At 43.3% G+C, this 14,537-nt stretch overlaps 1 protein-coding gene across 1 annotated transcript in view; it reads right to left on the bottom strand.

Annotated features, from left to right (window-relative positions):
• The window catches only part of adgrb2 (adhesion G protein-coupled receptor B2), a gene marked incomplete at both ends in the record, with an annotated part of 128,796 nt that overhangs the window by 13,666 nt on the left and 100,593 nt on the right, over nt 1–14,537 (bottom strand). The window contains 9 exons of the mRNA XM_079176373.1: nt 837–872; nt 3,690–4,403; nt 4,596–4,768; nt 6,591–6,605; nt 7,008–7,047; nt 9,147–9,425; nt 10,650–10,742; nt 13,068–13,139; nt 13,897–13,996. Of these exons, the coding sequence (XP_079032499.1) occupies nt 837–872; nt 3,690–4,403; nt 4,596–4,768; nt 6,591–6,605; nt 7,008–7,047; nt 9,147–9,425; nt 10,650–10,742; nt 13,068–13,139; nt 13,897–13,996 (1,522 nt within the window). The remainder of the gene's footprint in view (nt 1–836; nt 873–3,689; nt 4,404–4,595; nt 4,769–6,590; nt 6,606–7,007; nt 7,048–9,146; nt 9,426–10,649; nt 10,743–13,067; nt 13,140–13,896; nt 13,997–14,537) is intronic.

Raw genomic sequence — 14,537 nt, 5'->3', positions numbered from 1 at the left:
TACCCTCCATTAAATCATGGAAGTGCACACTTCGCTATATTAATGGTGATTCTACGTCAACCTCTTTCTCAAAGTCAACAGTCAATTGATGAGAAAAGAGCTGATTACCCGGAGAGGCAATCTCTTCTAAATTCATGCAGCGGCCACAAATGACTCTCCAGTAAATTTGCCAGATACGGTAGACATCGTCACTGTTAGTAGCTTGTCACCACACGTACCCTCTATATGAAAAATATATCTCCATGGTGGAAGGTGAATGTCCAGTCTTTGCAACAGTCTGAATTAAACTGAATTCTCGCGAAAAGGGAGTTTTTTGTTATTGCTAGGGGATACTCGCTAGAGACTGGAGATTCACAGAACACCCAAGTCATTCTAAACACAAACATACTCACTCAATGTCAAATCATGTTATTCCAAGAGATATAACCAACCAATCAGCTACAGCCACATACGTTTTGACCCATAACTGGATTATTTCTATTCATTCAGACACAAGAAGCACTCTACTTTGCTGTTTCTTCAACCAGGACCCCCACCATGACATGACAGCATTGTTTGCTTTGATTGTACATGTCAGTGGGATGTTTTCACTGAAACAAATTATTCAATTAAGACACGATGATAGGTAAGGATGGATTTAAGGCCGTTGTTGGAGAAACAGCATACTATGTAAGGTAGGTCTGAAACAGTCCATAGTTCTAAATGCAAGGGAGACAGATGTGCGAAGGGAGGGATTTAGCAATGCGTTTTGCTCCTCTATGCGTTACTCAAGTCCTGGCAGAAGCACAAGAAAGCAGGGACAGGCTGATGACAGGGGATGAGGTCCGAGATCTTACCTCAAAGTCCAGCTCAGAGTACCGTACTCTTTTCCTCTGGAAGAGGAGGGGGGCAGGGGGAGAGAAGAAAGCATCAATAACAAACCCCTCCACTACTATTTAACTTAAGACCTAACTATCTCAATGATCTGTGGATCTCTCAGTGCCATTGTTTAGTAACAAGAGGAAAGCTAATATGCACTGGCTGCCCAACACAGTAAAGATATTCTCACAAATGTCAAGGCAAAAAGCAAATTATCCAGTCTATTTCAACGCAATGAGATTAGTGAGGTGGAATAACCCAGAATTGGAATGAAACAATAATTTCTCGGCTCACATACTCTCAAATACGATCATTGCAACCCCCAGCATAAATCATCTCCTTTGCTATTTTTGTAGAATGTGTTAGACACATTAATTAAAGGAGCTACAACAAACATACGAGGAATGGTTTTCATCCTCTAATCTTGTTTGGACCCCACCCCTCTCCTCTTAAGTGCCTGTGCAGCTATAGCGAGTGGCACACAAGCCGCCAATTTAACAGCTGCAGACATTTCCAACTCATCTGGTCCTGACATTGCATTGCATTACATTCAATCTCTGACTTCCTTTTTGGCTCTCGCCGTCTGCCAGATTTACATTTGGCAGTGAGAGGAGCTGCTCTTTGTTGTTAGTCAAAAGCTGTATTCATTCTCTGAAAGGGCAGAGTTGCTGATCTGATGCTATGGCAGCCAAGGTTTTAAAAAGGTAAAGGAATGTAAACAGATAGAGAGGTAAGTCTCTCTCTGAGATGTCCTATTCACTTTGTGACTTTCACTCCTACAGAAAATCCTTACCTTAAACTGAGGAATTCCGTGATTGAGTTTGCTTTGTAATATGGTAGACATGCAACATGCATTTATACATGGACAGTATATTGCATGTTTTTTTTTGTGGAAACACATAAAGCAGTCATTAACTCACTCATACAACATTCATAAGGAATCCTCGTGTGATTTGCTGTTATGATGGCATGATGGTTCTATAGTCACAGTCACACACTACTTTATCATCTTTTGTTTGCATGCACTCAATGCAGTGATTCATGTGAAACTTCACCTCTACAGCCAACATTTTGTTGTAACGAGATACTGATTATATTCCAATCATAGACTCTATATAGGAAGTGGACGGAGTCATCGTGACATAACCTACTGGTTTGTGGACTTCCGTTTTGAAGCCTCGAGTTAGGCGATTTGGCCGTCACCATCTTGGATTACGGCAGTTGCCATCTTGGTTTTTTGCAACCAGTGAATGGAAGGGACCGTATTTGTAATGTAGAGGAGTTAAAGTACATATAGACGCCATATACAGCTCTCCCCTAAAAGCAAACTCTGCCTTATGGTGTATTTTATTCTAAATGGGACCATCATTTACTAAATAAACATCATGCTATATGCTGGCTCGTCAGAACCAAAGGTTGCCGCCTGATTTCAATACAACCTCTACTGGTTTCTATAGTTGGATGATAGGAATAATATGCCCTGTGAACCTTTGTCACACCTTAACTAGATCATTTAGAGTTTAAATTTACAATAATCTCACTAGAAATCCACAGTGAAATGAACACTGTGAGTACATTCACGTGATCCCACCGTTATGCATCACCATATTTAAATTGGGGAGTAAAACACTGCTGTGATTTAATCTTGAGAGGCACGCTCTGATATCCATCTCAAAATCAAGCATATTCAAACAGGGTGAAATTATGGCAGTAAATTACATCCCCCAGGTTTCTCTGCAAATTCTTCTTTTTTTTTTTGGTATTCATGAGTGCACTCGTAGCTCTTCTGATTTTTTATGAGTTTTAATGACTCGTCTTTAATGTCCTCAGCACTAAATGAAGCATCTGCACTTTTCGGTGAAAGTGTCGCTTCCATCTCTTAAATCAACCTTGTGAGTCAGCAAGATGTCATTCGGGGAAGATCCAAAGTGTGTGTTGGTGTATGCGTGTGTTTATGTGTCCATGTTATCGTGTGCTGGCTTTTGTGTGTATGTCAATGTGTTGTTTGTGTAAAATTAAGGTGGGCTGAAAGGGCATTTCCTCTGATCCTGTCTGTCTCACTCCATCTGCTGTGCCGCCTTGTACCGTTAGGAGGGGGTATCACACACACACACACACAATTTACACACACATCAAACACAGTATACAAAGAAGAAGCTGTCTGTCATTAGGAGAATAACTCATTTTAAAGCTCATTGTCTCAGTGAGCGGCGATGAATAGCGGCAAATAATAGCAGTTGTCAAAGCAGACTTGTTCTGAAGCACACGGCTGTGCTATTATCGCAGTGTGTTGGACATATTGTTACTGTATATCAGAGACAATGTATTAGGACATTGCTATTTGAAGGCCACAATGGCGTCTTTCTTCCCTATATTCTAACTTAGCCATATAGTCACCACAACAATTCATTTAGTCAGTAAGTAAGTTTAAGTATTGAATCAGACTTATTATTTTTCTCAAGTTTAAAAGAAATGTTGATTGATTAAACTAGTTGTTCCCAATGCAAATATGTTTTTTTATCAATTACTTTCTTGACCTAAGTGACACTACATTAGAAGCAAATGGGGTCATTCACATTTTTCTTGTTGAAATTATTTTAAAAATGTGTTTAAAATCCTTGAATGTCACATTAAATACGTGGATTCTTTCTGCAGAGAACTCTTCTCCCCCTTACTTTCTTTCCTCGCCTCTCTTCCATTCCAGCACCACAACTTCACTTTTATAACCACTCACATCAAGTGCATTGAGTGTTTGCTCAAGTGAAAGGTGGACATTGTGAATAAGATGCACCACCACTGGGAAACCCTCCTTCCCTCAACCTCTTACCCACCTCCAGGGATCCTGCTGAGAGGCTGCTGTTGGCATTGGTGCTGCCCAGGTTGCGTGGCAGGGTCCTGGTTCTCTCCACTGTGGTTCCCCCTGTTAGAATCTGTCTGACCGACGGCCTCTGGCCCTGCTTCAGCTGGAGCGAATGCCCGTGGGAGTGCATGTGTCCTCCGTGGGAGTGTACAAGACCACCTTGAGCCATCATGTGGCCGTGCCCGTGGGGCATGGTTTTGATCGTCCCATAGGAGCGGTTGAGGTTCATGGCGATGTTCATGTCGCCCACACTCGACGGCACAAAATCCGCCGGGTACGCCTCACTTTCAGCTGGGTGGAGGGTCAAGGGTGAGGGAGGCGGGGGGAAGGGAGGATCCTCCACTGCGATGTTGAGAGGCTTGTCCTCGCACCCCAGTCCCAGGCCTCCTCCTTGAGAGGAGGGCCCTGGAGGTTTGAGACTGACCGTCCTACGAGGTAAGACCATGTAGTCTCCCTCCCCGCCTCCTCCACTCCCTCCTCCCCCTCCGCTCCCCCCACTGCCGGCACTTCCGTCCTGGGAGGTGTTGGAGGAAGTGGGCGGTCGAGCCCAGCCCAGGCCACTCTCGGTGCACAGGTAGATTGGAGCGCCACTGCGTTGCTGCCCCTGTTGTCTCTGCTGATCTACGTTTACCTCCTTCTTGAGGGGCGGCTCGCTCAGCTCATTGAGGCCGCCGAGGGTTGGAACCTTGTCGGAAAAAAAACGAAAAACGTTTCAGTTTTACAAGTATTTCCTGAAAGCAAGATAATTTTAGATAATCTCAATAGATAACTTTCTGTCACAAGATTAAACATTTCCACTTTTTAGCTGCTAGGCTTTTTAGCGTTTGGACAGAAATCCAATCCAATTGGTCAGTCAATGTCAACATCAATTCCTTACCTGTACGATGAGGTTGGGTGGGGGGATGTTCCCGGGGAGGGAGCTGAAGTTGAGCCCAACTCCCCCCTCCTGATGGGCTGCCAGCTTGGGGTCGTCCTCATCATCCAGGGAGATCCGGGAAAGGGTCCCAGTGATGGTGGCAGGGTTACAGGTGTTCACCTCTTTGAATATAACTAGAGGGAGATGGGAAGGGAAGCCAAGGAAACAGCAAGACAGCGGAGGATATGCATGAGATATGGGGGTTTGGGTAGTTGATCAAAGTAAGAAAAGAAGAAGAAGTGAAGAGTTTATGAGGTAAAGGGATAATAAAAATAAATGGATATTGAATGTAAATGTATCGATATAATTTATGCCAAACAGAAGACAGTTGACAGAGAGATAGGCAAAACATAAACATAAATCAGGTTGTGATACTGAAGTTTGTTTTCAGCTTTGAAGTAGCTGTGAGACAGATTGCATCTCCTGAGAAAAGTTTCACTTCTCAATTTGTGCTTATATGGTTCACAGTAACTAAGATGAGTTTGTCTCCGACACTGTGACCTTAAGTCTTGCTCCATCTCGAGAGTTGCCGGTGAGCCAGGATTTTTATTAGCTTGGAGAAAGAGCCTGAGTGCAAAATGCTGTGTGCTTCAAATGAAATGGAGCAAAATTCCCTCGCTATCGACTCCTGGCCCATATTTTGCTTACCAGCGTATTACACCCTGTGTGTGAGAGTCTGTGTGCATTTATGTTCCTGAATACATGTGTATGTATAAATGTGTATTTCTGTATGAGGGCCTGTTTTTTTTTAAATTCACAACACTGTAAATTAAAAACAGAACATAAAACGACTTACATGGCTTTGGGTTAGCATTCATGCATGTTGTTGCGGGTGGAAACTACAAACAGAATACTCTACATTTCTAGAACAGCTACTCCAAAATGAACTGCGGCATGCTGATGAGACACTAAGTTAATTCACAACTGACATCAATCTATCTTCGCAATGAAACACAACTCCAAACCATTTGGAAATTCATGCTAGATATCATGCTCCTTCTGTCAGCATCAGAGGAGAAAAGATTCACTCTGTGGCCCCAAAATCCAATTCTAGAGCAAAGCATGCATCACAGTCCATGTTTATGTTAACAGCATTGATGTGAGAAAGTGTCCAGCTACGCGTTTTATCAAAAATTTAAGCTGGATCCAGCTTACCAGTCTGCATACCAGCAAGGACACCGGCTGAGTACTGAACCTAGCTATCTCCTGTTTTACAGTCTGTTTGGTGCAAAGTGATTTTAAAAAGGACTAGACAAGGTTGAACAAATCTGATCCCTTCACATCTGCATTCAACAGTGGAGACCCAGAGAATGATCTATAGACAAATCTGGCAGTTGTTTTGCGCTTTCAAGCGCCATTACTGCAGTGGCATAGTTCAACAGAACAGTTTTACACTGACAGTGAAAGCAGAGACGTTTGGGTTGAACACCATCAGCATTCACCCCCTATAACAAATAAAGCTAGTCATGTTTGAATGTGAAAGTTACATACTATTAATTATTACACAGCCTTTGGGGCAAAAAACATTTGCATTAACGCACTGCCACTGTCCATCCTCCGCAGAGTGGATATCAAAATGATGTGCGGAATAACTCTAGCTTAGACCCTGAAGGAATGACTTGCTTGCTTCTGATGTAAATCATCACTCCGTGATTTCTTGGATTGTGATCAGAAGAAATTCAGCATTTAAAAAAAAAAAAAGGAAGGGGATACCACTACTGTACAAGTGTAATTTCACCCAGAAAAGGTAAGAAAGTACCAATTAGCTATAGATATGCTGGGTTTAAATTTTGTACATTTTATTATTGAAAAGCTTTTGTTTACAAGCCAGGTGCCACTGCAGTTATGGCGGCTTCTTTACTTCCGCCTGCAACCCAGATTCGTCTATAGGAATTATTTAAGTCCAGGGACGGACCAGGCAGTGTTAAAAAAAGGTCAATTGGGTGCAACACTTACATGGGTGTCCTCTCTCTGCAAGGGTGGAGGGGGGAAAGTGACTGTGTTAATATTTCAAAGCACAACACATTGTGGTACATTTGCAACACATCCAAACGCTCACACACACAAGACCCCTGTCAGCAGTGAGTGAAACAGGCCCGAACACGCTGAGGAATGTGTTATTATCATGCACAATTAAACACAGCCTCATCAAAACATATGCGCGCTGAACACTTATTGGGCAGATTCAGAGTGATTGATAAGGCATAATGATTTGTGCACAACTGTGTCGAGGTATTAGAGCGTCGTCTGTCATTTTATCGACATGTAAAGCAGCAAGGTAAGTTACAACTCTCCGCTGCCTCTCGGCAATGCTACTCTCCGGTGTTGGACGGAGGGAGAAAGGGAAATCAGGTGAAAAGGGAGAGCTCTCACCTGTTTGACACGCCAAATCCACATCCTTTTCAAAGTCCGTCTGAGAGAGGGAGGCGGGGGTAGGAAGAGAGGAAAGGCAATGAGTGTCGTTACATTCACCACATCGATAAAGGCACGGCTCTTATACGAGTGACTGGATCCCGAATGGTTATGCTGCATCCCAATGACCATGATGCTCGACTGTAATGTGACACTAAAGACAAGGACAGGATATGTTGCCATGGTAACACTTTACAACCCAGTCAATTAGTAATGCCCTCCGCGAACGAGACACAGAAACGTTCAGTTTTCATTTCTTCATAGTGAATTTGTCCAAAAGCCTTTTTCAAAGCGAAAAGAACAGACACTTCTGTGTGACGGCACACACTGCTACTTTGTTCATGATGTGCATCGGTTCCCGGCAGCGGACCCAAATACAGTGTTGAAAAGAGAGGAGCAGAACGCTGTGGTGTTTTGCCAGGTATGTAATGCTACTGCATGGCTCATCAGTCACCTCGCTGTCGTCTGAATGCAAACGGACAGACATTTCCACTGCAGCAAAACTATTATCTGCTGTGCCAGTTGAAGCAAAACTTTGGTGTGTTCCAGCCTGGCTGTTTATGGACTGGAAAAAAGAATGGAATACATAATATAATAATGCAAATGATTTTAAGATTCATTCCCACCAACGACCAAAACATAAATATCCAGACAGAGCTTTGGCCCGCAATTAATATTCTGATTTAATGTAGATAAGTTATCAAAATATGATTTTTTTATTGCTGCTTTGAGCTATGATCCTCTTGAGGAGAGCAGGGTGGCACTACTCCGTGCGGTTGAGAAAACACTCCCAAACCCAAAGGGTGGTGGGTTGAATGAAGAAGTGGTGTTTCCAAAATGGCCACCGCTCAAGTTTCCGAAACTTTAGTGAAAGGGAAGCTCATTGCTATGCAGTTGTGGTCCTCCCTTCTCTCACCATACAGCCTCCTCCTGTCCTCGGCGGGATTCATTTACAAAAGCCTTTGTTTGGATAATAAACTACAGATTTTAGACAGTTTGGGCACGCCACACAGGCAAAGAGAGGAGCAAGGGGGGGAAATGAAAAACTGAAAGAGAGAAGGAGAGAATGTGTAAAGGTCTCAGAGGAGCGGAAAAGCTCTTAGTAGGAAAATCACCCGCAGCACCATAAATGGGTCTCTACTAAATAGCAGGATGAGGATATGAAAAGTCCTCTCTCTTTTTCCTCTCTGCCATCCACATTGAGAAAAACAAATCATCCTTATCTTAACTATAATACATTCTCTTTGCAACAGCCTCACAGGTTAAGTACAGCGAGTCATCCACTGTTAGGTAAAAACACCACAAGTGAACAAAGTCCTATTGTTGAGTCTCATTGACTGAGTTGAGTAAACACCCTATAATATACAGCATGCTTGACGAGGCTCCTAAATCAATTATGAATGGCCAAAGACAAGGTTTGCTACCTTGCTGTAGTAGAAGAACTAGTTTCTATTTATACATCACAGCTATTCAAACTAAGATTTAAAGGTGCAATATGTAATCAAAACAAAACTAAATTTGATGCAACAATTTTCTTTTTTGGTTGAAGGAATAGTTTGACATTTTGGGGGTTAATAACTCTGTTTGTTTTCTTGCCCCGGATGGTAAGATTGATACCACTCTCATTTTTAGCTTAGCTTAAGACAAAGACTGGTACAACTAGCCTGGCCCTGGCCAGGAGCAGTGACCTTCTGAAGTCGTGGCAACCACACTTTGACAACAACACAAAAAGTCACTGGGCATATAACAAATAAGTATTACGGCATATAACCCCCTTTAAACCATAGTCACCTTTTGTTCAGATTAAAAAAAACAAGATACAACATGTTAATTACCGATCTAAAGAGCCTTTTCCAGTCTTTGTGCCAAACTAAGCAAACCAGCTGCTGGCTGTCGCTCCAGCGTAACAGAATGAAAGTGGTATCCATCTTCTCATTTAACTCTTTGAAATAAAGCACATACGTGTGTCTTTCAAAATGTCGAAGCATCCCTTTACTAATTGCTCCCATTTGTTGCAAAACATTGTTTTACAGATTCCACCTTTCTACATCTACTTTTACTATTCATACTGACGGATTATTTACGAGAGAGGTGACATACTGGTTGGCTGCCGATGTGGTTGTGGGCGTGGTTATGGTTATGAGCATGGTTGTGGGTATTGTTCAGGATGTGGCTATGCTCGTGTGCGTGGCTGAGGGCGTGGCTGTGCTCTAGCCCGTGGTTGTGGTTGCTGCGAGGAAGACTGTGGTAACAGGCTTGCTGGCATGCCTGGTGGGCCGTCGGTGGGAACTGCTGTGGGTGGCAACCCGACAGGCACGGGGAAGTGCCGCAACGCGGAGAGCCACACTGCTGCCCACAGTAGCTCACATTTGGACACTTCTGATGGTGTAAAGCAAATTCATGGAAAACATAAATGTTTCAGGCAGAAATATAACCAGTTTTCTAGAGGACAGTCCTGAGTTTTAATCAGAGATTAGCTATTTAAAGATGGCTTTGATTCAAGAAGGTGTAGCTACAGTTCTACATCTTTGTGTCTGTGCATGTTAGGGGTTTAACATTCTAATGAGATTCCCAGTGAATGAAGCAAGAACACCTGAGTGTAATTATGTTGGTGATTCAGCCCGACTGGTGGCAGCTTCACCAAATAATCCATCACAATTAATAATCTCAAGGGCATTGTTTCGTGAACACACCAGTCCTCCGTGCATATGTGCCGCCTGAGAAGATTTCTACAAAGTCGCACACGTTCAGAGAGAACTTCAAGCAGTCGTTCTTAATAGAGCAATAGTTGGCATAGCAACGAGCTGTGTGTATGATAATAATACGTTTAACCGAAATTTAAGCACAGTTACTGTTCCTCTCGGTTATGAAAACAGAGACAGAGAATGTGTCATCATGGCTTCCCTGAGCAGAATGATGGCTCTAAAGTTTAATCTTGATAACCTCATGGGGCGTTCAGAAAGCCATAACCGTTACCGCAAACAGGTCTGAGGGAGAAATAAAGGGAAGAGCGTTGCGATAGTCGCTCATGCTCTGTAACTGTGCTGACATTGGCAGGGCAGCTCAGGTCTATATATGATTTATCACACTATTAGCCAATATTTGGAACAACAATAACGTTACGGGAGCTCTGTGCTCCTCAAACACAGAGGAAGAAGCTCGGGTTAAAAGTCAATAAAAGTGCTGAAGTGTTTGATTTGCTAATACATGAAACACTGTGGGCAATATAAACATTTTGTCCCAAAGTCCACACACCGAGAATGTTAAGTGCATTGCTATAAATTCAAGCAATATATTGCTACAGAGATGGTATTTGTTGTTAACTTTTCATTTCCAGTTATGGCACTATAGGAAGTTAGTTTCAGGCTGGGAGAGATATTGCATTTCTATGGGGAATGAAATCAAACATTTTTGAAAAATAAAATTTGAAGATGCATAATGCATGAACAATAATGAAGAGAGCCAGGTATGAGTTTGGGCACTTTAATAATAGCAATCATGCTTATTGCTATCGGAGCTGAAGCTTCTAGAAAGCTCCGGCCTGGTTCATTGTAGTCCGAGCCGAATGGTTTGCAATGTGGGATGAAATGGAATGCTATTCACCATGATCTGCACCTGTCCATTCTTGCAGGAGTCTGGCGAGTTTTCGCTGTCGTCTTTACATCCCCCCATCCTACAGCGCACCGCATCCTGCACCTGAAGGGACGGAATAAGAGAACGGGGGGGGGGGGGGGGGGGGGGGGGGGGGGGAGGATTATTATTATTATAGAGAGGAAGAGTAGGAGGGGAAAAGGATGATGAAGAAAAGGAAGGGAGGATGCAAAGGAAAGAAGTTAGCGGGGGAACTTTTACTTAAGTTAGTTTGGCAAATGGAGCATGGGGAACTCACTCCCTCAGACATTTTATATTCTTCGTCTTTATTTCTGCAATGACAGATGTTCAGTGAATACTAAATTACGTAAAAATGAAAGTGAACGGAAAAGCTATATTCTTCACAAAGTAGCTCAGCTTGTAGCTTATGTAACAGTCAGTGGATTTGGTAAAGAAAGCACACAGCAGTTCTTCAAAGTGGCCTATCTGAGCCCTGTGAGATCAGTGGCGCTCAGTCCAAATTAAAAGCGATAGCGCAGTATATAGATGTTCTAACCCGTGGGCCTTTCCACTGTCACTGGTTTTCTTTTTCCTCCGACATGCGGCATCTATGCAAATACGCACCAGCCCACTGTCAAAGGTTGAGATCTTACAACACAGTTGAAATCGAATGGATCCCTGTGCATTATGTTTCACAACCGACTTCGAGATTCTTTTCCCGCATCAGGCTTTGTATTATAGATACCCTGGTAACATGCTGAGGAGCAACACCATTTCTCAATGTTGCTGCTGTCAAATCCCATAAGAATCTTACGGGCGGAAACAAGAGTGCTCGTGTAAGAAGCATTGCAAGAGCGAATGAGAGCATCTTCAATCTCGCTGGGTGGTCTCATCTATATATGTGTGTGTGTGTGTGTGTGTGTGCCGCTAAGGATGTAGTGGATTGGGGAAGAATCCATGTCGGATTAATACTGCATGCGCATGGGTATTGCCTCCATTGTTTCTTTCCATCCGTCTCTTCTCTTTATGTCCACACTCATCCTCGGCGGCATTTGTTCCCCGCTCTCTGTTGGTGTGAGTGTCTGTTGGCAATGTAGCTCATTCTGACTTCAAAGTGAAGAGCCCCTCTGTGTCCATACCTCTCTCTCCACCTTCATCTTTATTTCTTCCTCCCCTACCATCATCCCCCCTGCTTCGCTCTTGAATCATGTTTTTTTTTTTTTTTTTCATTTCTTTTTTTCACAGATCTCTGCATACAATTTGTGTTCCACACTCCTTCCTCTCCTCACTTAACTAAGTCCCTTCGTCACCCCTTTCTCACAATATACCTTATCTTTCACATCTCTCCTCTACTGCTGCCTCCAAATCACAACTCCTGTCAAAACTGCAGATGTTCATTCGTTCACCTTCTCCTCGACTCAGCAGGCCACCTGTGCCATCGCTGCTCCGCAGCACCTTCGCGTACAACGAGCGCTATCAAGGAGCACTGCGCGGCACGTTTCTTCGTCTGTACTTTACCTCACATAACATCACCCCTTATGCTGCCTTCCCTCTTGTTTTCCCCCGTAATGCTTCCTAATTCTCCGCCTTGTCCCTCTCCTCCCCCCTCCCTCCCTTCCTCCCATGTGCCACACCACTCTGCCTGTTGTTCAGCAGCTGCGAAGGGTTTATGCAGGGGATTTTCATACATTTACAATAAATAATTCCTGGATTTACTGTACCCTGATCCCTTCCGCTTTTGTAATATTGATTTAAATGCGGCTAAGCATTCCAAGCATTTTCAGAATTCACTTACACTATGCAGTGCATTCAATATCATAATGATCTCTTGGAAATAGGGAAGTCTGTGTGTGGTGCACATGCATCAGCAACACATTCATGGACAAAACTGATGACATTGTAAATCTATTAATTGTAGCAAGTGCAATCGTGAGTTAGACCATGGAAAAATGTGTGTGTGTGTGTGTGAGAGTAAATGTTTGTCTCAAGGGCATGACTATATGTATGTGGACAATGAGTTTAAAATTGTGCATCCCCGGGGGCACAGCAAAGCCTGTGGCATAAAAGGCACTAGGGGTATTAGTTAGGGACTTAGAGTCTTATTCCATACAGCATCTTGGTAAGCTCCTTAAAGCAGCCTTGGATCAGACGGACAATACTGCACTATCATACTGCATTATGGCGAAGAAGCTCTGCAACATAGGACATAAATACCGTGCTAATCCCTCTCATGTCTGGTTCGCCCGTGTACTGCCGTGACTTCAGGCTGACCCGGAAACTAACATGACATTTGCGAACACGAATCCCACCTGTCGAAGGCGGTGAATGTCGGCGAGGTTCACTTAGTGGTGCTGATTTAAAAAAAACGTATGAGCTCAATGTGTCTGGGATACACAAGGCGGCTTAGCAGGAGGAGGAAACCGGACTCACCTCTCGGCGCATTGCACAGTGGACAGTGATGATGACGAAACCTTGGACAGAGTCAAAGACGGCAAAGAGCACCTGGAGGGGGACATGAAATAGTTGCTTGTGAATTATTGCACATCGCCGTAGTGGGTCTCAAACCTAAACTACGGCACCGGCTTTAAAGTTATTATGACATTTTTACTGTTTTCCCTCCACAGCTAACCACAAAAAGCTGTGAGCATACGGCTGCTTACATTATGCAGAACAATTTTAGAAAGAAAGTGTATTGTGTTACCTAGACAACCAGCAACCCTGAGCTTTCATTACTATCCTCAGCTGTGGTAAAACTGCAAAGCAATCTACTTCTAAATCTTCCCGGTTTTATAGAGTTAGAAATGGAACATACATTTCTCTGTTAATGTAAATGTTGCCTCGAAAAGTCGAGGTGTGAAAAATGCTCAGAAAAAAAGAAATAAATATTGTGGCATCTCTAAGGCTCTACAAACCACTGTAATATCATACCCTGTGTTAACACTGTCATGTTTATTCATAATACATCTTCATAGCCGTTCATACTTTCATTCATAGAACATGTATCTGCTGATGATCCTAACACATTGGGGATTGTAGGTTCTTCTTTGTTTGTACTTTTTTTTAATGGTGATCATCATCATTCAGCAATAAACATTTTGTCTTCATGGCCAAATGTAATAAAATTACTAGAAAACACATTTTTAAATCAGAGTGTCATTTTAAAAACTAATGCTGCTTTTCAATGATGCATCACAGGTGTATGTATGTTTGTTGGTAACAGTGTGTGAGCGTCCGCTATAGTGTTACTGAGATACATCACCTGGAAGAGCGTTGAGCGCCGGTCGGTTATGGCCAGCACTGCTGACATCCAGGTTAATGCTAACAGGGGGAGAACCACGCAGGAGCTCCACAGAGACGCCCTGCCAGAGAAAGAGACAGCGATGCGGGCACAGAGAGGGGGGCACAGGAGGGGAAGGAAGGAGAAGTAACAAAGGGTTCAGTCTCAAACCAGACCAGCCGGTTTTGGTAAATCACATAACTCAATTTCTTACCCACACACACACACACACACACACACACACACACACACACACACACTCACACAGATCATTCTTAGAGTCAATGGTGGGCAATTTGAAGCCGATTGGCACAAAAAGGGTTTGGATCACACTTAATACCTCAACTGAAAAGTGGAAGATGATGTGTAATCAACTAGATACATGTAGTTACGAGACTGACAATTGCTCGCAATCACAGGGTTGATGCGCACGCAAGTGTCATGCTGGTGGACTGCGAGACGATGGGTTCCAACATGGACGGGGAAGACAGGCCACTGACACGTACTGACATGGGGGCTTCTGCGGAGTCAGTGTGTGTGTGTGTGTGTGTATACGTGTGCATCTGTAGCTCTATGGAGTCAGACAGCAATTTAAAATGTTCATGCTGTTTGAGCACATATTC

This window comes from Pholis gunnellus (genome assembly GCF_910591455.1).
Source record: "Pholis gunnellus genome assembly, chromosome: 16".
NCBI classification, from domain to species: domain Eukaryota; kingdom Metazoa; phylum Chordata; class Actinopteri; order Perciformes; family Pholidae; genus Pholis; species Pholis gunnellus.
This window is presented reverse-complemented; position numbering and strand designations above follow the sequence as displayed.